This window comes from Vanellus vanellus (genome assembly GCF_965231255.1).
Source record: "Vanellus vanellus genome assembly, chromosome: 1".
NCBI classification, from domain to species: Eukaryota; Metazoa; Chordata; class Aves; order Charadriiformes; family Charadriidae; genus Vanellus; species Vanellus vanellus.
Window position 1 is genome coordinate 91,225,459 of NC_138905.1, and position 23,576 is coordinate 91,249,034.

At 40.7% G+C, this 23,576-nt stretch overlaps 1 protein-coding gene across 1 annotated transcript in view; it reads right to left on the reverse strand.

Annotated features, from left to right (window-relative positions):
• Window positions 1-18,313: 18,313 nt before the first annotated feature.
• The window catches only part of SLC22A15 (solute carrier family 22 member 15), a gene marked incomplete at its 5' end in the record, with an annotated part of 36,607 nt that continues 31,344 nt past the window's right edge, over window positions 18,314-23,576 (reverse strand). Inside the window, 2 exons of the mRNA XM_082498798.1 lie at window positions 18,314-18,414; window positions 21,473-21,661. Of these exons, the coding sequence (XP_082354924.1) occupies window positions 18,328-18,414; window positions 21,473-21,661 (276 nt within the window). The 3' untranslated portion in view covers window positions 18,314-18,327. The remainder of the gene's footprint in view (window positions 18,415-21,472; window positions 21,662-23,576) is intronic.

The following is a 23,576-nucleotide window of genomic DNA, read 5'->3' on the forward strand; positions in this document are numbered from 1 at the left end:
CAGTAAACAGACAGAAAGCTGTCTCTTGTTTTCTGCCAGCAGCTCAGCTAACAATCCCATACGGATAATTCACAGGGAAAAACAATTGATCGGGCCTCATTGATCCAGTGAGGGTTGGTGGCTTTTAGAAATAGGGTACATCAGCACATAGAAGGGAGTGACAGAGTATGGAGATGACATCCCATGCTGCTTAAGTGTCCCTTATTAAGGAAGGCACACTCCACTTTCGAGTAAAATCATTATTTCCCCCTGGAAACTGAACTTTGACATCCCCTGACTGATTTATTACCTCTAGAGCAGCTGACAAAAGGCAGCACAGGGGTAGGCACTGGGTGCTACCTCAGGGCAGGTACTGTTGTTGTGCTATCCTTTATGATGTTCCTTATTAACAACCGAACACTAAGTACCTTAATGGAGTACCAATACCTGCAGGATATCTGATTCCCCAGAGTCTACAAATCAAACCTTTCTCTGTGCCTCCCAGGCATCTGCCTTCGTCTTTTTGCTGAGGGTCTTGGGGACTCCTTCACAAAGACATGTAAGCGTTTACTTCCCAAACCAGTTTCCGTGGGAGCTGGGCACTGAAAAAGATGAGTCCCCCCAATTTTTAGGGAACCGTACCTCATCCTTGCTCAGTTCAAGGCTTACTGGCTATCTTTCAGTGTATGCGAGTTCTGCTGGGGAAGCCAGAAAAAAAGGCAGGATCTGAAAGAAGGTGAGTGGAACAAAAGGTTAGGAAGGACTTGGAGGGGCAGGCTGGATGGGATTAAGTCCAAGTAGCGTGTGCAAAGGAGGAGAAGGAGCCTTTTAAATGGTCAGATTCCATTAAAAGAGAATCCTTAAAACATTAACTGCCTTGTGCCCCCTCAGGCTGTGCGTACAGAAGACAACTTACTTAACATTACCATACATTACTTTAATACCCAAAACCTCAGACGGGTATTAGGAAGCAAGGGGAGATTAAGGGTCTCACTTTCTTGCACCTATAAGATGAATATTTTGTTCCTTGAAGGAGAATGCTTGCTAACTGTTGCTTTTTGAGCAGCTTACGCACAGCGGACGCTCCCTGAGCAGGGGAGGCCGTGGCCTGCCACAGAAATGTCTTCACAGAATATCAGCCAGGGCCACACGTTCCCATCCGGCTCTCCCAAGTGTCAGCCTGATGGCCAAGCCAGCCATAGACTGAATTGATGCGAAAAGCTCACGACTGCTCCACGGAGATACAAAGCACCCCACTGACGCCAGGCGACGACATGAAGACACAAACAGAAAAGGCCTCTTCAGTTCCAGTTAGCTCACAATCCATCAGATATAATGGATCAGGCTTTTGAGCTTTGTTAATTTAAAAAATTAGATTCTCCAAGTATACTTATTTCTAAGGAGATTCCCATCCGCACTGAGAATGGCTACCTTTCTGACACCTCTGAATTCCTTCTTTTCTCTTCATTTTTGAAAGAGGCTTAAGCCCCCATTGGGGTCTGGGCATATATCTGAGAGGGAGGCTTACCCTCAGACAGTTCTTGCTGAGGGCACTGCAGCCTTCCTTCCCTCTTTTGTGTCCCTCAGGAGGTTATCAGCATCACTCACACAGCTAGCTGACCACACGCAGTCCCTGAATTCTGTTTGATTAGCATCCATTGATTTATCCAGCTGTTTTCAAGCATTTCCAAACCATGCTTCAATATCTTGGCCTTCTCATGTCATACTTCCCTGCCTGCTGATCTGCAGAAGTTCATCTGAAGTGATTCAGCTGCGTTATATTCCCCCATTTGTTTTATTTCAGTGCCCACCTTATAGCACCTTGTAATGGAGTGCAGGTTGTGGCTAATTTTCTTTGTACCTGTGTCTTCATTTGCTTATTGGTATTCTTCTAAGAGGATTTAGGGATTTCCTACTATCTGCAAAAATACTGAATTGATGATATATCATCTTCATTCATGCCTTTCACAATATCTAGAACTGAATATGATTGCAGATCTGGGAAACCCACATAAAAGTATTCTGTGAATATATACCTTGAATGGTATTAGATTGACTCTTGTATCTTGTGAAGCTGCCAATTACTGATACTTTCCTTGCTTGCCTGGCTTTCCTTTTGTCACTCTTCAGTTTTGTAGATGTGACAAACATATTTCAAACGTACAACTGAAAATTATGTGAACTGTGAACCGTACAACAATAAAAAAATCACCAACATCATGTAAGTAAGAGCAGTAGTATTAACTGTATGGGGAAATCCAATATTGTGACTTTTGCTGTTTGGCAACTATTTAGAAAAACTACTCATACGGAACAGTAAGCATGTATTAAAAAGCCTCTACTAAATCACACAAATGAGTCAGTCCAATGTACCACTTGTGACTCACAGATGATCTGCAGTGGCGGCAAATAAGTCCAGTTGAAGATGCTGCCTTCCAGATGAAATACAACCCTTAATTTGCAGTTGCTAATGATGACCCATCACTTCTTGCTCTAATTACCAGAGGCATTAAAGTCTGCTGCATTAGCTGAAGCATGTACTTGGGTCAAGAGAGACTACCAAACCAAATCATCCCAGTAGATTTAATAATCTCTGACAGTTCTCTTGCCTTCTTAAACTGTTGCCCCATTTCTCCCCATTAGTGGATTAAGTGACTGTACAAAATGAGTAATTGTAGCTTGAATCCCCTATAACATTTATGCTGTAACAGTCTTTAGTAGTGATGGTTCAGTACCACTCAGAGTCTCCATTCAGAGGACAGTAGCATAACATAATCAGGCTTTTTGGGGGGCACAGGTTCTAGGAATTTATTTGGGTTTTTTTCCCTTTGTCTTTTAACAAGTAGATATGGGTAAAGGGGATGCTTCAATGACAAAAGCCTGGGATGGACTAGAGGGAAAAAGAAGCGCTGCTAATTCACTGTGACAGCATCAGAATCACATATGGATGCCAAATTGAAACGCTTCTCCACTCATTCCCACCCCTCACCGATCAATACTTGGCAGGCTCAAAAATGCTCCAAATGCCTGTGCTGCTTGTTCTCACTGCCACACATTCTCACATTAGCCTTGGGCCTGCATTTCATATCAAGTTAAAGGTTTACATCCTTTCCAAACTAAGCATAGGGTTGGATCATGTCCAGTGGTTTATCAAGCTTGATACCTTTTTTCCATTTATGGCCAGACTGGACATGTCAGAAAAAGGCAGATCGCTTTTGCTAGAAATGAGTTCTCTCAACCTGGGAAGAGTTTTGAAACCCAAAATTAAATCCAAAACTATTTACAATCCAAATGTTTTCAGGCTGCAGCGTAGCATTTCCAAAGAAAATGATCACTTCATTGTCACTAGCTGAGGATGCAGGAAATTCTGAAAAATGCTGAGATTATGATGCTGCTACCCACCGCTGACCAGCTTCAACTAGCAAATTCACAAGAATTCAGCTTTGCAGTTGTTGTTAAGAAGCAAGCCACTGGGTAGCAAACAGAAATCATACAGTGGGGCTTCTAGTATTGCCAAGATCACTGGCACCCAGTGTGGTGAGCTGTTCAGAGAGTCTGGAAATTTCCAAGGTCATAATGGGTGGCAGGGAGGCAGGAACCTGGGAGCCCTGGTTGCATCAGCTCTGAGGCTCCTGGGAGAGCCGACTGAGATGTTGGGCAGGAAAACTGGCATTTTGAGTTCTAAATCCATGTATTGTCCTCTGGAAGTTCACTGAAATAGTACAAGTTCAGTGCATCATGATTTAAACATAAAATATTTCTTTAGGCCATTTCCAAGCTATCTGCAAAGGATATTTTTCCTCTGTCACTATGTTTTATCCATCACTAAACTACAACCACTGATCTATTGTTTCAATCAGGATGTCCCACCATTTTGAAAAACTACCTGTGGCCAACATTCAGAAAAACAGGAGCCCTCCAACACTTCTATTTATATGTGTAGGTGAACGGCCTGAATGCCAAAAAGGAAATACTCAATCCCAAGCAGCTCTCACTGATTTAAACACATGGTTAGAAGAACAGCATCTGGAGAAAACATGATGTTTGGCAGAGCACAGTGCAGCTGCAAAAAACATTTAGCACTGGAAGTCTTGGCAGGTGAGAAGAAGCTGCCACATTTTTGATCCCAGCATAGGTTTCCTCAGCTCTTGGTAGACTGATTATTTTCAGCTGTCAAGAAAAGGACTTTAAAACTAGAGGTACGATAACTCTGGGATGGACAGACCGCAGCCAAGATTTACAAGAGCCAAAACAAGGAGCAAACTTGCAACGACGCTTTGCCTATATGAGGAGCTGAATCAGACTGGAACACAGCATTTCCAGGAGCTGGTATTTTTTCCGTGGCTGCCCTCCAGAGCACAAACAATGTTAACTTGTATTATTTTTACCCTTTGCTGTTGTGTCCAAATTGACCCGATTCACAACTTATTGCTTGAGTCTATGGCAGTTGGAATCAAATTGAATAAATCACTAGTACTACGTGAGAACACTCCAACACAAACTCACTTGAGAGAGAGAAGACTCACACTGGCACCCCTGTTTAAGTGCTTCATCCAGTGACTGATTAGTAGAAAATGTACAAATGTTCATTGCAGCCAGAACTAGAAACCACGCCTCATATCTCACAGGTCAATGACAGCTATGTACCCCTAAGATCCATTGCTTTCTCTTGATGAAAATATAATTATTGCAGAACAGTTCAGCTTCAGAAAGCAGTTGAGAAGGGTCTCCAGACCCGAAGAGCCTGGTCCTTGGGAGCTACTTCTGACTGCTGGGAGATACATTTTTAAGGGATGGGAATGAGACTAAAAAAACCCAAACAAACAGAGTGGAGAGTTCAGCAAGAGCTTGAACAATATTAAAGCAGCTGTGGTTAACATACGGTCTTGATTAGCAGTATGGACAATATACCGCAAAAGCTGTCTGATCAAATCTCTCAGCTTTTGCCATGTCACACATGCGGATAATAGATATCAAACTTACAACTAATAGGTGATCCCAGGATACGCCAACTTGGACACTGTGCTGTGTTCCGAGGCTAACATGGCATTGAGGAGAGGATGGAAAGGGGAAGCTGAAGAAGCAAACGAGATAAAGGAAGAATTTGTCAATACAATGTTAGGAGTGGTTTGAGAACAGCCCAGGGAAAGAGCCAGGCAACTGCACGTTTTTGGTGGGAAGAAGGGAGGGGAGGAGAGAATCATTAAGAGACTCTATAGTATGAGGGCCCTGAGGGAAACAGTTGCCATGAGGGAGCAATTACAATACAGACAAGAATGACAGCAGCAGCAGAAGCAAGAAAAGAGATGCTTTATTAGAAGTATGATATATGTACCACAAAAAGCAGATCAAGAGATTCAGCAGACAAACTATAGTGAGAAGCAGCCTTGTATGAGAGATAATCTCAACGGAAGCGTCAGTCAAGTCTTTTCAGAGAATTTCTAGACAGACTAGATCATGACCTGCATTGCTACACACTCAAGCTTCAGTCACTGGAAAATGAGCTAACAGCCTCCAGCCCAAGCTGTGTCTGGCAAATATGTACGCTATTCTTTTAGTTGGCAACATCTGAAAAATTGTCATCATCAAGAGCAGGCAGCAGGAGAAAGGAGGAATGCAATTGCATTCTTTGAGGAAACACTTCCTCCTTTATCTCAGACCATAAAAGTATACAGCTTCAAGCTAATCCCCATAATCAGCTGCCCGGCCCTTTCCACTTTATTGGCTGTTTTGTGCAGTCAAAGCCAAATTGCCGAAGGGAGAGGGTCAATCATTTGCACTGCATCTGCTCCAGGCAGTGACAGGACACAGGGTAGATATTTAGGGCTAGAACCAGTTGAATGCAGATTCAGGGCACTGAAAGTGGGAGTGGGGGAGGAGAAACAATCCTGGAATAAAAGCACTGGGAATATGCACAAGTTGCTTGGCCAGGCTAGTGCACCACCACGCTTAGTTTGGGTCAGAAGGGAAGAAGAAGCAGAACAGCATTAATAGGAGCGCAGGGTCATTCAGTGCAGTTCCTGCTATCAGGGACAACAAAGATCTCATCTGAGTGAACTTCTACTCCACTAACTCTCTCTAACAAACCGATGGCTAGCAGAGAAAAAGACCAAATGGCCACAGCTGTAATTAAAAATTTTACAGAAAATAATGGGCCCTCAATTCAAACAACCCAACATCCCTGAGAAAAGGCCAGTGTCCAAGCACTGCCACCTCTTACCCTTGTGTATACTGTTTCTGAAATCCGCACCATCCTAAAAGCTCACTCTCCCTATGTACTATGCAAGGATCAAAGCAGTAAAAATTAATTTCCTAGGAATTCCCAGTTTCTCTGACATCTTCATGCCAACTGCAACAGAGATACACTCTGTCCAGCATCATCATTAGAAGCATTGATTGAACATAACCTGTGATCTGGCAGAATCACACCAGCTCCATTTTATAGATAGGAGTGGGGGTGGAGGGTTCTAGAAAGCAACAAGCTTAGGTGAAATAAAGTGACTTACCCAGAGCTGGTGCCAATTTCAGCTGTAGTACTCAAAGGTTCTACCCTAATCCCCACACTGGTAACGTGTGCTTTGGCAGGGCTTGCAGAGGATTGAGAGGACTTTTCTCCACTTCCTTTAACAAGGTGTTAATCGAACATTTCAAAGTGAGCATCGAGCAAACCAGAGGGAGACCTTGACCACACAGAATACAGTCTGGACAAGCGCAAGACTCCCACTGCTAGTTAATAACCAATATACAACAGGCTGGGTATTTGATACCCACTGCGATTGTATCCATGGGTCAGTATATGCAGCACAACTGGTGAGATGCCTTGATGCAGGTTTAAAACTGGAGGAAAAAACCCAAATACGTGAAGTACATGTAGCTGCTTTCACTATTACAGAAAACCAAGGGTGACTACAGAGCAGGAAACCAACACTGTAAAAAAACATGAACGGAGCGTTGCAGGCTCAAGCTGGCAGGGCAGATTTTTACAAAGGGCAGTACAGGCACACTGAAGGATGGAGCCCTGCTAACTCCTGTCAGACAAGGGAGCTCTGTACTGATCTGCATTTGGCTCCTTCATGTAACTATAGACAGAGTACTTCCTCTAACAGCTTCTGCTTTTACTTAAGCCCAGAGCTGGGAAGATAGCATCTCATATTTGGGTAAGAGGGAGAAACTGTCACTCAGTTGCTAGGCCTTGTGCAGAGCTAGTCTCTACTATTTGGTGCACCCGCCATCCAAAACAAATTAGAGGATTCTTACCAAATCCAAGTGCTACTGATAGGCTTTGGGAGGTGACAAAGCTTCACAGGAGCTCTTGGAAGAAGCAGCAGTTGGTCAAGAGAGGAATTACCCTACACTGAACAACTTCCTTCATCAGTAGTTTTTACTTGCACAAAGTGTCTGCATGCTGCTTATGCTTGTTTCTCTGCTTATGTTAGGCACACCCATAGGACAGCTCCATCATGGCGTCAGCAAAGGTGTCACCTTGTTCTGGCATGGCTGGTAAGCAGAGCAGCTGGAAGACAAGTTAGGGATCAGGAGCCTCATACTGCAAGATGTAGCATCTAAGAGCTAACAACCATTCTAAAAAAAAAAATAAAATAAAAAACCTCCCACATTAGAGCACTCCAGCTTTGGGATCTGGTCCACGGCTCAAACCGTAGCTGAATCAAAACAAAGCTGAACTAGATTTTTAGAATTGTTTCTGAACTTGCAAACTTCCAAGTAATCCCATCTGCATGGATCAGTCAGCCTTCCCTTCAATGAGTCTTCATGACGTTCCTCATTGTAGTTTTGCCAAGATAACTGCACGGATTATACAAAGTGCAGAGAAACAAACAAAATTGCCCACTTTTATCTGCAAAACAGATTGCGGGATTGTCATATCTTAGCTACCTTTCAGTAGCAGAACTGTGGAAGGCAAAATGAGATTAAAAGGAACGCTACGCTTTTTCTGGTGCATACTACCTCCTCCCTCTCCAAGACGGAGGTAAATCTGATCAGTTTCATCATTGCCATCTTCACTAGAAAAAGAAATGGCAAGTGGCACGAACCACTTTTCCAAGTATGACGTTATATTAACTGCTGTTAGCAAGTTTGATCAATATGAAGGTTTCCCCCCTCCTCCCTGCAGCAAGAATTATTCATTGAAGGTGCTCTTAAATAAGTAACAGATCAGGATTAGAGACCTTTACTCACCAAGACAGAGAGAATTTGACCACAAGTATTTGTCTTGTCTCTGTGTAGCCAACAAGATGCAAGATGACAATGCTGGAAAAGGCAGAGTTGAGTCTCTCTCAGAGGTGCACTGCTGAGTCTAGCAGAAGTAAGGTAACTTTAGTTAAATTTGAGCCTGGTGCAGTGCAGTTTGGAAGAACGAAGCAGTTTTGCCCGATAGCTGCTTGGCGAATGGTAGGCAACACTCATGACTGCCATCTCAACACCAGTACTGGCTGTTATTGGCAACGGACAAGAACGTTTCTCAAAAGGCCGACGCTTTCAAGGGATGGCACTTTAGTTCCACACCTCCTATTTGATGACTTCCAGAAGTGTCTTCCTCTTGTCAGTACGAGAAATCACTGACAGCAGAAGCATCACAACAAAGGTTAGAGCTACACTGACTAAAAATAAAATAAAATTCTTACAGCCATGTGAACCATGGTCCTTCCTGTATGCAATTTGTTGGCCCCTTCCCCCGTTCTTGGTCTCTCACCCTGTTTTTCCTTATCTTGGCCCAACAAAGAGGACAACACAATGGCTTGGTAGTCAAACAGGCTCCAGTTACAGCAAGATACAGCCAGGCCCCAAACAAAGCACAGGCAGGCAAAGCTGCATTTAACAGCAGCCCAAATTAAGAGTTTCAAAAGAAAGGTGTGCAGAAAGGTCCATCAACTTCAATCAGCCCTTGGGGTATGGGAGATCATATTGCCATATCCAGTGGCTGCTTACAAAACCACTCCTTATCCTCATGCAGATGACAACCAACCAAGTGCTTCAGGCCACTGGTTCCCTGCAGTATGTAGTTGAGACATACCAGAGAGGAGGGAACAACAAATTTGAATGGCTATGGGTGGAACTACACTGAGCATGTAATGAGACACATCTGAAAAACAGAGCCTTTAATCATCACCTCTATGGTGAAACAGCAGCAAAGGTGAAAACTAAAGTAAAATCCTAGGTATCTCAAGTACCAGAAATAAGAGTAAGGCTCACAAGAATTGGAAATAACGAGAACAAAAGGCGGCCTTTGTCTGGTAACTTTAGATCAAGGGACGAACAATACAAGTGATTTAGGATGCTGGTGTATGCTTCATAGATTCTAATTACTCATTCTAGAAAGGCTGCTAATTAAAACATTTGGAGTTCAAAAGACTTCAAAATACCTTGTTTAAAGCTTCAGGAGATTCTAGAAAGCATATGACAGATTAATCAGAAAAGATACTTAAGATGGTTGCATTTTTCTTTTGCAGTAAGCAATACAAGAGCAAAGGATGACTTTAGCAGTGGTCTGTGCCCAGGAAGTGCGAATAGGGCATGTGGGTGGATTATTGTTCCAAGCTCCATGTTGACAAAAAGTAAAATGTAACATAACACAAGGTGTGGTAATATTATCTACCACATTGACCACCTGTCTTCTTTAGTATATACACTTTAAAATACTGATAGATGAAGTGCTTTGGCATCGGCTCAAGGGACTAGCTATTCAAGAAGAATCTTTGAACTACTTTTTTTTTTTTTTTTAAGCATATAGAGGTACGAAAGCTCTGGTACCCAGCAATTTAAAATACAGCACTGATCCCTATTTCCCCCAGTCACTTTTTTCAGATTCAGACAATATTTTCTTTGTCACTGGACAGGGGACAGGAAACGCAATCAAGCTATTTATCACCTCATTTCCAGGTAATGAAGACAAATGTTCAAATTCTGCCATTCCCTGCCAGGATGTTTAGGCAGAAGCCCTGAGGACAGGGCCTGTGTTTTTGTGGTTTTGCATAGCAGTTCAAAGAAGGGGTGTTAAGTGCCAACTAGTGTTTGTGGGCACTCCCCCAGTACAAGTGTTAGTTACACCAGGACAGACATTTTGCCATGCTAAACCCCCCAAAGTGTTTGCAGTCTTTCAACATCAATCAGCACAACTGAAACCAGTAGTAAATTGATTCTCACATTCCACGGGTGCCGGTTTTTGTTAGAAATGATTTGTGATAGATATGGTGGAATATATTGATTAGTACTGACAGTCCCAGTTTCCCAGGCGCTTTGTAGCACTGCCATTCCAAAATGACCTGCTTTCCACCTTGTCAATTCTCTTCTGCAGTCTGTTATAAATATCTATTCTATTATGAGAGCTTCAGCCCCCTCCAGAAAACAAAACAAAAGGGTCAGGCAAGTAAAAAAATTAGTGCAATAAAATAGGTTTGCAGTGTTGCAAAAGAGCTTGTTTTTATTGAGAGATCTTGTGTCAGGGGAAGAAAAGGCACAAAATAAGTTACAAAGACATTATGTGAACTGTATGAGTCAGAGGCAGTATCAGAGCTGTTACAAATCACCTAAAAGTTGGCTCACTAACATAGGTTAGCCTCTACAAAAACCTTGAAAGAAAAAAATATATTTCAAATGACCAAAATCATCCAGAAATTAAGTGAGAATGTAAAGACCATCAATATTAATTTTGACTAAACTCACCTGGGCTTACCACCATAACCCTCTCAGAAGATAGACATCACTGGAAAATATATAGTATTACAGAATTATTTTTAACACTTATTTACATTTTATAAATTGAGAACCTGATATTTACCTTTTGTACCTCTCATGAAGTACAGTACATACAGGTAAGGCAGTATGCATAGGAAATACATTACGAAAACAGAATAGGTAAGTGCAATTATTGTGAATATCTCAACATTTGTTATGGCCCGTCACCTATGGCAAAGAACATCTTAAAAAGATGGATCCAACAGCTGTTCACAGAACATATGAATATACCATCATAAAAGGTCTATTGGGGAAAAGCTTATGCTGTCTTTAGTTGTGACTTCTCAGATCAAGTATTCTAAAACCAGACTTTTCGGCAGTACAACTAAGTTAACAACAGCACACTAATACAGTTACAGAGAAAGTATTTCTGAAATATATTAGTCCTCATTTTAACATAGGAAGGCTCATAACACTCATTATTCAAGTAATCAAAATTAAATATTTAAAAATACACACATCAACTATATACAACTTGATTTTTGTTTGAAGCAGTGAATCTATTCCCCCCTAGTCCCACTTTCCTGTTACTCAACTCTCAACTGGCAAGGACTTTTGATTGTTCGTTCAAATTAAACTGGCACAGGGATCTACAGGGTGTAGAGACTATACAAAGATTTGTTTTCATGATGATGAAGGGTTGAGCAGAAAGTAGTTTACCCCTTTGGCTGCTCCTCTGGTCAAGTGGAGATCTAAGTTCTGTCTTCTGAAATCAGCAGGGATGCAAATGCAATCAGACACAGAACTTGGCTATAAATGTCTGATTATATCCTTAGGAGTTTCATTTACTTGACCTAAGACAACAGTAACACAGAAAGGGAATACAGTACCAACTACCACTCACAAAAACTGTCAGCCCAAACTGTAAGGCCTTGATCTGGAAGAAAACTCTGTACAGTCATGTACTGAGCATGAGGGGGCTGCAGGGTGTCTTCTGTGGGAAGAGGCCAGGGACTGCCCTGTTCTGGTCCCAGGCAGCTCAGCAACAGGCAGCACAGAAATCACAGAATGGCTGAGGTTGGAAGAGAACCTCTGGATGTCATCTGGTTCAACCCCCTGCTCAAGCAGGGCAAACTACTAAAGCAGGCTGCCTAGGACTATGTCCATATCTTTTGAATATCTCCACACATGGAGACTCCACAACCTCTCCAGGCAAACTGTTCCAGTGCTTGGTAACTCTCACAGTAAAAAAAATTCTTCCCTATGTTCAGATGGATCCTCCTGTGTTTCAGTTAACGTCCACTGCCTCTTGGGCACAGTGGTCTCTCACCCACTGCACTCCAACACTGTCAGAGGAGTTTCTGGCACTTCTGCAAAAGCATGTTTAAGAAAGGGCAGTAATTGCCAAGAAAGATTACAGTGCTACAGCAGCAGAAGGAAAAAAGGATAAGACCATGACAGCACAAGAGGAGCAAAAAGGAGAGATGGCTGAGCAGGAGAAATGCCAAAGGAAAATTATAGCCTGAGCAGAGGCTGAGAGTAGACTCAGACGGAGCTCCACCTCTAAAGGGACTGTGGCTGATGAAGAAACCCACAAAAGAGCAGCTGAATAAGAAACAAGGAGCAGTGAAAGAACAGCAAGCATAACAGACTGATCTCAATCTCCTGTGCTGCCTGTTGCACTGCTGAAGGGACACGCAGCCAAGGAACAGGAGAACACTGCAGTGCGCGGGATAGCATGGGGGGAGAGGAAAGAGTGGTGTCTGGAAGAAAGCAGCAGTGTTTTCCCTAAGTGTTTTATTACTTTTTTCTTTCAATACCAAAACCAGTAACTAAAACGCTCTTTAACTGGCAATAAATTAAATTGATTAGAACTCCCCAACTCAAATATTTGTATTGCCCCCCAAAAGTCATGTCCTCAACTGAGGTTAGTATAAGATCAAGGGCTTTCTGGCCCTTCTAAAAGCAAACAGCACACACAGGAGAATCCATGTTCTAAGTCTGTAATTGTTCTGCTCCTTCAAAAGCTGAAGTCTTTTAACTAAATTTAAAAGACCTTTAAGAAAAACAGAAGGAGGACTTGTGGTCTTCAAGTCATGGATTCCCACATAAATAAAGAAGTATTTTGTAGTTTCCTAAAAATCAATTGAATATAAAGCTCAACATAAAGAGGTAGCTTAAAAAAAAAAATCAAAGTATTATTAGATTCAGGAAGGAAAGGTAGTGCAATAAAAGTATCCATATGAAAAATATATTTCCAATGTCTACATGACTTACTCAAATTTTATCAAGAACAAAATAAAATTTGGGTTAGATTTTGGGGAGTGACAAGGATCAAATACTCAAAACCAGTCTTAGAGGCATACTTGAAAGCACAGCAACCACCGTAAGTTCTTTTGTCACAAATCACCCAGCAGTTGTCTGCTCTGTAAAAGTTTTCAACCGTGTCTGCAACACTGATTTTTTTTTTTTTCCCTACAAACTAACATCAGAAATGCCTGTCACCCAATCAAGTTTCCACCATTTAAAAACATTTTGTTTGAACATAGATGTGCCAGATACCTATCATGGGACATCTTTAATTAAATATAACTTTTAATATTGGCAAAGATTTTCTTACTGCCATACTTTTCGCTGCCTCCTGATAGAGGAGGTATAATATGAGCACCTCAGATTTACTGGTGGGAAGCAGTAACATGCATGCTAAAGATCTGTTTCCTCTACAAACCTTTTGTAAATGAGGGCAGGCAAATATTTAAATATACTCTGTTCTATAAGTGTGCTATGTATGACAGGACCCTGTCACCCCATGGTCCCGTTTCATCCTGCATACACACTGAAGATTTTAAACCATTTTTCTGGGGGCAGCCAGCTCTTGCTGTACAAACTTTTCACCTCCTGCCTATTTACTGTCAAACAAGCAACCACGATAGGACTGAACCGCAGTGAATTTTAGTTGTGCTAGAGATTTAAACTCCAAACATTATTATTTAGCAATGCCTCAAACAGACTGTGCATTTTATAAAAAATCTGCTAGATCCTATAAAGCTCCAGGCAAGTTGTTATTAGAAATGCTAATTTGTAAGGCTGATGAATGAACTAACAAACTCCAATATTCAGTTTTTAACCAAGTTTTATCAGTCTTAGAGTAAGCTTTGACATTTGCAACTCAGAAGGAAACAGGCTCTGCAGATTTTTCTATAATGGCTATACGGTATAAATTCTGCATATTCTACAAAACCTACACTTTATCTTAAATCCTTCATTTAATTTCTTTGATTTCTCAGAAACAAAAGCTACTTAAGTGAACCAAGCAATGAAATACAAGCAAACAAAGGCAACTCTCTTTCTGTCCCCTAAAGCTCCAGAGCTGCTTGCAAATACCAGTTTTAGCAGGTTGCATGGAAGAATTCCAAATGAATGCAGTTAGAACTAGTTTTGGACCATTGCTTTCCAGCAAAAACTGTCTTTGGCATTTATATAATCCAATTCTATGATGTTACTTTACACACAGTCCCATATCAAGTTGACTGAGGAAATTAAAGACGACTTTTATAAAACAGGCACTTCAAATTAGAACAGAAAAAAATCTGTTCCCCATTAGGCAATACAGGAACTTTTTTCAGAATGACAGAAAATGCAAGTAGTACCAAAAATAAGATGAGAGATTTCAGTAAATTCAGACTGTCATGGTGAATGTTTTACCCAGTCTCTACTAGACTTAAATAACAGTAACACCTGGAAAATCTGAAGGTTACAAGAGACTGGACAAGGCATTAAAAATACATAGCATGGAAAAATTCTGTATAAATTTGTCCACCCTCCAATTCTACATTCAGATTTGTCACAGAGGTTTTCTTATGTAGGTATCTTTCTTCCACTTAATTCATCTTGTAAACTTGTCAAATCACTTCCCTGTTCTATTCTCATCAGCCTATTAAAAATAGCCAGGTAGTAAAATCCTTATAGAAGGTTGAACTATCAGTTGTGTGACAAAAATGTACCAAATAATTCTAATCTTCCTACCTTTCTAAAGGGAAGCTGGCAAATTAAACTATGTCCAGTTATACAGCATTCTCCAATAGAGGGTTTTACAAATTTTAACAATTTTAGTGACATGCCATCTCATAGAAAAGCTGAGTCCAAAAGAAAACTGAAGTATGCCACATTATATATTGATCAAAAGAAATGTTTCACCACTAAAGTAGCTGAACAAAGTTGACATTAAAAAGGAAATGATGAAACTGGTGTCCCCAATAAGATGTCCTCGAATCAATGCTAGCTCTGAAAGTAGAAGTTTCAAGTCAACATAAGTGTTAAGAAGGGTGTTTCCACCCAATGGCTACTATCTCGTGTTTTCACTTACCCTTGCCCTAAAGTGTTTCTGTTGAATACCCTATTCTTTTGACTCCCTCTAGCTAATTCTCCTCCATGCTGTCTCACATGACGCGTCATTCTCCTTCATTCCTAGCTGTATTCAAGTATCACTTGTCAAGTCCCCAGATAGAAGAATCCCAAACATATCTCACCTGAGACAGTATTAAGATCTGACTAGTCAGCACCATGGGAAAGCCTGTTTCATCTCTAGCGTAATCCCATTAAGTGAGCTGGCTGAAAAAAATGACAGCTACAAAACCCAAAGGAATCCAGGGAAGGAATTCCCATCTTTGGGGTAGGTATCCTAGAGCCTGCACAACACAAAAATCAGTTAACAGTACAGGCTGCTGAGTATGCAAAGCTACTCTTAGCAAAAAATGTGGGATAAGGTTGTCATACTTTACTGAACTATAGCAATGATACTGGGTCTCAGACTCTTAGCATTACAATATGTCTTAAACTGTGATATGTCTAGTGCTGTATCAGCCTCTGTTCTCCAGTAGCCCCTCAGGGCAAACTTACTGCCCGAACACTGAGATTTATAATTTGAGCCTACACAGACTGATTACATATAATGTCAAACTTACAAGTTCTCTGACCTTCTGACTTGGGCTTTCAAGTAACATGGTTGTGAGACCCATAACAGCAGGCACTGTTCAGCTGAAGAACTGCTTAGCAATAATGCTCCATCTAGATAAAGAAAACGCTGACCACAAAGGCTACAAAACACTGTGCAGCATCTCTCCCCTGTGAATGCTAGATATAGCACAAGTATCTCAATATTATAAAGCACTACGCTATATGGGCAAGAAAAAAAATGATCCTACAGGCTTCTATCACAAAATCCAGACCAGGTCCTGCAAAGAGTGATCTCCTCCACCTGAACATAGCATCCTACTGTTCTAATGAAAATTATGTTGAGGTGTCCCGTGGCATAACCAGGGTTGCCAGTAGCAGATAATGACAGTAAGACTATGGAGGGCGGAAGGCTAACAGTTCCTGTCTGCCTCTCAGGGGACTTACTCCACCTAATGTCCAAAGAGGGACAGAGGCAGTAAACACCTAAAAAAAACTGTTGGGTCTTGGCAGCCTGTTAATACTGCCAGACCTACCACTGTACGCTTCTAAGTAAGCAGGTTTTATTTATTTAGATGCCATCAGCAACAAAACAAAAAGTCATTTTTTCCAGCTGTCCATAATTCAAAATGTGAATGCAAAACTAAAAAAAAAAAATCTTTGACCAAATAGATTCCACCTTTCCAAGTATTTATGAGTACCTTATTTGGAACAATTTTCTTGCATACAAAAGGGCCACATAAGGCAGAAAGACTATCCAGCTGGGTTTAAAAGTGCCCTGCCACATCTACAACAACTATTCGATAGTCTGGAAAAAACAAAGTGAAGGCTGCAGGCTGGAATTCTTCTAGTGAAGCTCGTAACACGGGCAAAAATCACAATACTGACACGTTGTCCATAGGGACTGAAGTTCCCAACTTTGCTCACAGTCAATGCCAGGATCAAGTTCAGGCAAGCGGGAGTACCGCCTGATTGAGTCCACAGACTCTGGGCTGCCCCCTGCACCAACCAGGGTAGTTGCGCATTGCTCAGCGTTATAGTTCCCAGTGAGCAAAGTTCAAGCAGCTAGCTGCAAACTTCTGATGCTGTTTACTTTCACTTCCTTTCAGAGTTAAGGAGCTTCCCAGTTTAATCAGAAACTATTCAGCAGTCAGCTTTTTGTTTTTTTAAAATCCAGGTTTTTTTAATCCAAGATCCACAAAAACAGCTGGCGAGCCTGACAATATACTTGCTGCCATTGTGTGGCATTTTCTAGGAACTCCAAGTATAAAGATTAGCAAACATTTTATGGAAATCAATCTTAATAATTAGAAAGTCACAAGTTAGAGGATGAAGATGACAATGTAATCAAGAAAACAATCCTTGTGAGGCCTCATCTTTGTAGTTGTTTCGTATTTCAAGATTCCATATCCTTCTAACAAAGCACCTACAGAAGTTCAGTGTAAACAGGAGAATGAAGTTGTCTTCCTCAACAAGGTCAAGTAACCAAGTGCTTGAGCAACCACCTGGTTTAGAAACAACATCAAGTAACCAAATGTTGTCTCAAAGACGTTTGCCCCTCCCCTCCCTTTTTTTTTTTTTTAATGAGAACTTTATCTACACACAAGGATTTTAAATAAATAGTAGCAGCTTCCTGGCAATAATCCCCAAAGTGTAACAGCAACCCATGGTTCCTCTTACCACTTCAGAGTTAAGTTTCTTCCAGAAATAAAGACAGATAGTTCCACACAAGTAAGCTATATATTATAACACACACCTCACACACACACTATGTGATAAATACCTCACCTATGTCCCACCCATGAAATTATATCCTTCACAGAATTATTTCACTGCACAGAGAAGTTGCTGAGCTTTAATATTTATGGCAAAGTGACGATAAGGGAAAAGTAGGCAAAGCTATAAACAGCAGTGCTGAGATGTGGGGAACGTGGTAAATGTATGCATAAGACAGCCCAAGAAAATTCTTGGTGGATGAAAAGGAAAAAAAAAAATAAAAATCAATCAGTAATGTCCTTTATGTGTGCAGGCTTTACAGTTGCTCTTTTCCTGTAGTCCTTCCTCCTGGCCTTCCATTATCACTAAGTTAATGCACAGCTCATGACTAACCAGCTGCACGCTGTAACTCTACACAGGTGCGTGTGTGCAGAGAGAGAAACCTTATGTTCACAGTTGCCTCTCCCCTACTTAATATGCAGAAGACATTTTAACATACAATTTCAGGAATTTGTTCCCTTCGGAGTAGCAGACAGCACATTCTGTGACCACTTTCACTTTACAGAAAAAAAAAATAAAAATCAGTGGATGTTTTCAAGTTTATCAATTTATACTGAATCAAAATCAACCACCTTGAAAATAAAATACAAACCTGTGCATTGGTGATCTGTCCAAATCTGTTTAAGCCTAGGTAATTTCCTAGGTTTCAGAAATACATGATCCCACCCTTGCTATCTCACCTGGCTTCAAATGTGATCCATGCACTGTCATTCTGAACCACAAGAATCTGAACAGCTGTCTCACATGGAGACCATCAGCAGTGTAATTAGTCTGAACAGTACTCAAACCCCTCTCCTTGTCAGGAAAAGCACAGGCACTTGCCCAATTACATTCCCTGACAGGCGAGGTCCCCAGTACTCGTCTTACAGCTGGACTGACTGGACAAGTAAGAAAAGGCATAAAATAGGCCAGTGTTTCTTCTTTTCACTACTTGATCATATGAGTTTCTTCATTGGCATCATAAAACTCCTCATCTTCACTTCCACTCCCTGCAGAACTGTCTTTGTCTCCAGACTAGAAACAAAAATGAAGTCATAGGTTAGTGCAGAAGCCACTAAATCAATCTCAAAAAACCATTACACCTCTGTTGGAATGCTGGTAGAGAAAAAGTAAGAAAAGACAAGTCAAATCACTGTATTAAAACTTTGTAAAAGACATTATGTGAATTAGTATTTCTTTGTGTCCTTGGTTCTTCAAAATTTCTTTTAAAGAAATGGGCTTTCTCTGCTCCATCAGTACACTAGAGAATACATGTAGGAGAGACCTGCTAGAATGGTTCTGAAGGGATAATCTACTCAGCTTACTTAATTTAAGTCTAAGGTCCCTCCTTTGTGCTGAGCTACCAGAAACAGAGGCCCAGAACACACAGATTACTTGATAAGGTAAAAAGTTTCTCCATCCTGAATTATTACTTCTCCATGTGGAGCACGGGCATTTTCCTGCACAAGTTTAGTTAAAAAGATCCCCCTGCCATGCTAACTAAAGGTGTTATGGAAAAGGGGGAAAACTTTACCACTTCCTATGTTCAGAAAGTAAACTCCCTATCATAGGCTTACTTACTCCAGCCAGGGCCCTTTTAACAACAAAACATCACACACCCAAACTAAAGTCAGCTATTACAGCTAACTGATTTTTATTTGGCCAGTGTAGCACTTTTCCATGGAACTGATACAGATTAGTCCAGTTAGAAAGATTCTCTTGCTAGTATAAACTCAATCTAGTTTGAGTATTTAGGATTTTTTTTTCCAGTACGCTTGCATCCACCCTAAGACTGCCTAGTCATATGCAAAGCAGGGTGAGAGAGAGGGTGAAAAATAGAGAAGTGGAAATCATGTTCCTGACTGACAGTACCATGCAAGCAAAATCTGCAGCTTTAGATCTGTCTTCAGAGGAGTTTTGCTACAGCAATGTGTGTTAACTGCAAAGGAATTTCAAACAGTTTAAGCACTAAGACCTGTCAGAAGATATAAAGCAAATCATGTTATGCTTTTTTCTGCATTTCTAAAATTATTTGAGGAAAGTCAGGCTATCATTGGATGCTGTCCAACTTGAATATCACATTCATGTATGTTAACAGGGACAAAACCTCCATTCTGGGCAACCATAATGCATGTTATCTTGAAAGTGATACAAAAGGACAATGGACTCCACAGGGGGAATTCAGGGTACGCCAAATAAATTCTACATCTTTCTTACAGCAGTTTTGTAAGACCTCTCCATGGCCTTGTCAAATAGGGTTAATGTTTAACAGCTTTCCATTTTATCAGCGCTTTCTTTGTAAGCTTTAAAATAAAGCTCTAATGTGTCACAGATGTTCCAGATACAACTTCACTGAAGTTACAGGATTACTTCAGGCCTGAACCAAGGACTTTTTTTTTCATTTGGATTCAATAATTTTGATCTGTCTGGGGAAAAGTGTTCCTGAAGAATGTTCTCAATTTTTAAAATTTCTTTTGTGGATCCTGCTCAGGTTGGGATTTAAGTAACCTGCAGAAGTGCAAGCAGGGAAGATTTAAACCCAAGAAGACAGCTTGACAAAGTGAACAGAGTTGTGCAAATACTGATAGATAGACAATACTTGTCACCCCAAAGGCCAATACTGACCTTACTTGTTTAGAAAGGAAAATAAAAATGCAACTTTCCCCCCTGTAAGTTGTAACACCTGCCCTGTTTGCTAGAATTGTTTTTTGTTAGTAAGCCATCTGCACAGTTAAGATGTAATAATGATATAATTACCAAAATAACAGCTGCTGTAAACTTGATGTAAGTGTATGAGATGGATTTGTGCAGCCAGCAAGAATGTGGTGCCATAACACATTATCCAGTATGGTTAAAAACGTTTATAAAATGTGCATGTACAGTAGCTAAAGTATAAAATTAATTGTTACAGGGCTGCCTCTTTCAGCTTTTTTCAAGGGTGCTTTTGTCACTAAACTGTGCTGTCCTGTCAGGAATTATTACAGCTAAAATTGGTAAACAAGGCAAAATGTTGAAGCCTTTGAAAGGAAGCAACTGTTCCTATATCTAGAAATAGATGTTACTCTGCCTCCTGATTTCTGTGCAAATAAGTTTGTGACTACCTGTTAATCTCCGACTGCTTGACCAAAAATTAATCAAATGAAAGTAAAAGGTGTTATAAAGATCCTGTTTCATGTCAGCCTAACGGGACAACTAACATTTTTTGGTTTGAGTTGCCCTTCAAGTCTTCTGACCACTTATTCAATTTTTATTAGTCTATTGATACTTAAAATTTTGGGACCAGGATTTAAACATTAAAACTTTACCCAAATTCATGCACCCGCTTCCAGCTCTCTAGCTACTTCTCTCTAATCCTCTTCCATTCACAGAGGAGCAGCCATGTAAGAAAACCTCCATACGACTGGAAGATGTACGCACCTCAAGAGGTGTTCAGGACTTTGACAAAATGAAGTATAAAGTGATATGAAAAAACAACATTCAAGGAAATCTCACTGAAAAACATCCTGCTTCCACATTTGTTTATGCTTATTCCTGGGAGTTTTGTAGTTCCAACGTTTCCAACGAAGCTCATTTCCCAGAATCAATAGTGGACAGATCAGAGAGGTTAGTCTAGCTCTAACCTATTTAAAGACTCTCTAGGATAGACCTAACAATTGACATTGCAGAACAGTCAGTGCAGGTCAGGGCAGAGGTACAGCACACTGCCTTTCAGAGCAGTAATTCACAAACAGGCTCCTGTGTTCTTTAAGGCTTCTCAAACTTCAATGGCCAGCTTTGCGTGAAGCATGCTGCAGCAATCCATCTTAGAGATCAGAGAGGCACAGACACTACTGAGTCCTTTATTCCAACAGAAAATATCATATGCTTTTGGCCTTGAAGGGATGAATTAATGTTTCAGCTATGTTTCAGCCTGCATTTCCAGACAACATTTCAGACGTGATGGTAAGGTTACTAAACTATCTTCTGTATCTGCTTGGGGCCTATCCTCCACAGGCCAAGAATCACTATCCTAATCTATTTAGAGTGGCATATTCAAACTGACAGCTGAAATAAACACAACAGAAAAGTACTAGGAAAAAAAATATGAATATACCTGTGAGCCATCTAGGGCTTGCAATGACATGGCTTCATCACCCAGCCTCCAATATGAGCATACCTGCAGGTCTGAAATAGTTTCTAGCAAAGGGCTGTTTAAAGTCTCTGGCAACAATAAACTTAAGAGCCCAGATAAGAGACCAGTCGCTCCAAACACAATGTAAGGCAGAGACCACTGTACAGATTTCTGGAAAAAAGAACAGAGAGAGTGAGGTTGAGATTGGTTCACTCTAGTTCATACTTCATATCAAAGCACTTAACCATTCCACCTGGCAACTGTTTGTGTTCATATTTAGCATAAAAGTACAAATTCCGTTTTTTTTTTTAACCAATATTCTCATTTGTATCTTATCAATACTATTAGATCCACACAGATTTGGGGATGGACTTTAAAAGAAATGCCTGCAGAATTTATACTCAATTCTTGTCCATGACATGTACTTTTAACAAACACAACATCACTTTGTAGTAGGGAAGAGATATCACAAAATCACAGACATGCTGGTTGATCTACCCTTTGGTGTGTCCATCATTCCTCCTTATTTTGCATCCTCTAAAAATATGAGGAGGATGTATTTGGTCTTATCTTCCACTTGTCACTAGCCATCAAATACTGAGCCTGTCACTATCCCTTTGAGCATGGTGGTCCATAAAACATTCAAATCTAGTATTCCTTTCATCCAGGATACAATTCCTTAGATTCCAAACAAGAATGCCGTGGAACAATGTCAAAAGCTTTACAAAAGCCTTTCCTGATCTCCTCCCTTTCCTTATCCGTATTACCTTCTGTGATGAAATGCCTGGCTATCAAATCAAACTGGCTGAGAATGAATTGTCCTTAGTAACTCCAAGTTCACTGATCCCAATTGCCTTCTTGGCCTTCACATGCTCAGAAACAGATTCTGAGAGGTCATGTCCCATGATCTTCCCAGAGACTGAATTTGAGATGCTCAGTCTGGATCCACTTTCTGATTGTAAAGATGCACACAGCATTAGCTTTTTTTCCCACAGTTATCAGTGACCTTTCAATGGTTTATCACAGGTGATGGTCACTTGCCTCACTATCACAACCAGCTCTTTCACCACCTCTTAGGGAATCCTATCCCATAGAATGGAAAACTTTCTGCTTTAAGTGTTCTTGAACCTACTGCTCCTCCACTGTTTGCTGGCCCTCTGCTTCCGCAACTGTGCTGATATGCAGAGTCTTGGGGTAAGTCTTTGCCTATGAAGACTAAAGCAAAAGTGTTAAGTATTTCAGCTTAATCCATCTAATCCACCAATAGGACATCCATCCCATTCAACAATGGGCTAAACATTTTCTCTAAATTTCCTTTAGCTGATGGATTCCCTATTTATGCTCCTTGCTAGTTTTAGCTTTAACTGAGCTTCGGCCTTCCTGTCATCACCCCTGACAACCTAAGCAATGTTTATACTCTGCCTTTGATGCTTGTCCCTGTTTTTACATGGCTTGTTACAAGCAAAACTGCACTGGGGAAAGGTGCGTGCAAAACCATGAGTCATCTACAATATATGTCCAAAACGTGTCCATTCACTGTCAGATGACCAGTAAAGCAGGCTCATAAAAAAAAAAAAAAAAAAAAAAAGGCAAAAGATTAGCTCTTTGTTTCAAAAACTCACTTTGTATAGTAAAGAGCAATTCTAAATTGAGAAAACAACTGGCTGTGATCAAATACAAGAATAACATTTCATTTCTTATCTCAGCAATTAACTTTTCCCATTCCCACCTTTTTTATAATATCCCCAGATAGGGATCTTATAAAATTATTTAAGTAGCTGAAGAAATTCCAAACCACAGAAATACTTAATTCTTTCTTCAAATCAGTGTTCAGTTGTTATTTAAACAGAGCTATTTTCACTTCCATGGGACCACTTCAAATAGGATGATCCAAGATTTGCATCTCCTGCAGTGCCAAATCTCTGCTAGATACAACATAATGGATGCTACAACTGCTACATCACAAAAGCTGCCTATTAAATCTACCTGGGAGACCTGCACCAGTCTTGGCTTTGCCTGTTGTACCCTAGAGGTGCTTGCACTCTCAACTACCCAATGTTTCATTCTGCAGATTAAAAGGTTCACT